The sequence below is a fragment of the Aureococcus anophagefferens genome (genome assembly GCF_000186865.1).
Source record: "Aureococcus anophagefferens unplaced genomic scaffold AURANscaffold_985, whole genome shotgun sequence".
Lineage (NCBI taxonomy): Eukaryota > Pelagophyceae > Pelagomonadales > Pelagomonadaceae > Aureococcus > Aureococcus anophagefferens.
This window is the reverse complement of record NW_008706195.1, coordinates 1-1,172: the sequence shown is the minus strand read 5'-3', so window position 1 is coordinate 1,172 and position 1,172 is coordinate 1. Positions and strand designations below refer to the sequence as shown.

Here is a 1,172-nt window from a genome sequence, read left to right as displayed (position 1 = left end):
GGATGGGCTCGGACCCCACGCGCGGCGCCGACAACAGGGCGCAGTCCGAGTTGCAGTAATTGCTCTGGGTGGACCCGTCTCGACATTTCGTGTGTGCGGCATCGCGCCCACGAGCCAGCGTTCATACTTGACTCTCAAGGTTAGCAGCGCCACTTTGTAGGCAGCTGTAGCTCCAAATCTGCTCACAGTTGCGGCCGACTCGGATGTTCTACTTGAATTGGGTGTCCAGCCCCTGACGCAACTGACCGCATGCCGCCTCCATTTCCTACTCAACCAGACGCTGGCCATCGCACCAATTTGCGAGGCGAAGAGCAATGATTCGTCAGATCACCGTCATCATCCGCTCTCGCGTGCCCCTCAAGATGTCAGCTTGAGCGTCAGCGCAGCAATGATCGCAGGAGCCCTACACTTACCGAATGTGCGTTACCCGCGTCTTTGTCCGAAAAGTATCCGTAAAACCGACATTCTCAGCTTGAATATGGTGAAGCCAAGCAATCGGCACCAAGCTGGAAACTTTGTGGCAACGATGGGTATGCAGCCAGGTTAGTCCCTGAGGGTCGACGCACAAATGACTACCGATGTCTAGGCCATTACACGCAATCATTGACAATCTCAGCTGCGTTGCGCCCAGTTGCTTTGCCAGGGATCATCATACCTTCGATAGCGAGAGATGGCAAACAAAAGCTACATTTGACATCTTAGAAGGCCTAGTACAGCACTGCTCTACCTTCAACTTTTGTTCAGGCAAGCCACTCGCAGCTCCACTATGTGTAACCTCCCTCGGATCTATCACTGTTTTACGCCTCCATGATGCATGGGATGGTGCTACCTCCCTGGCTTGGGCCCTCGAGCACCTGGTCGAGCTTCTAAACGAAGCAGAGCGCACTGTGGATCCAAGTTCGCCGGGACGCATCATAATTGTGTCAAATGTGCTTCTCGCGGCTTCTTCGCGGAAGCATTCAGACGATGCTGTTGAAACCATGTCTGTGCACCGTTATTGCGAACTCTCTGCGATGCATAAGCAGGACGATGTTAAGTCCGTTGATCGTGGTGACGCTCGAGATGTTAAAGACCTGATGCCGACACGGCTCAAAGATGGGTTTTCTCAAATGCCATTCACTCAGACGCGCGCAAGGGGCAAGACCCACAGATGGAACCAGAGGGATCCTCAG

At 53.8% G+C, this 1,172-nt stretch overlaps 1 protein-coding gene across 1 annotated transcript in view; it reads left to right on the top strand.

The window, feature by feature from the left end:
• AURANDRAFT_69138 (hypothetical protein) overlaps positions 1–1,064 on the top strand; it is a gene marked incomplete at both ends in the record, with an annotated part of 3,461 nt that extends 2,397 nt beyond the window's left edge. The window contains 3 exons of the mRNA XM_009044890.1: positions 161–418; positions 472–542; positions 587–1,064. Of these exons, the coding sequence (XP_009043138.1) occupies positions 161–418; positions 472–542; positions 587–1,064 (807 nt within the window). The remainder of the gene's footprint in view (positions 1–160; positions 419–471; positions 543–586) is intronic.
• Between the last annotated feature and the right edge of the window lie 108 nt (positions 1,065–1,172).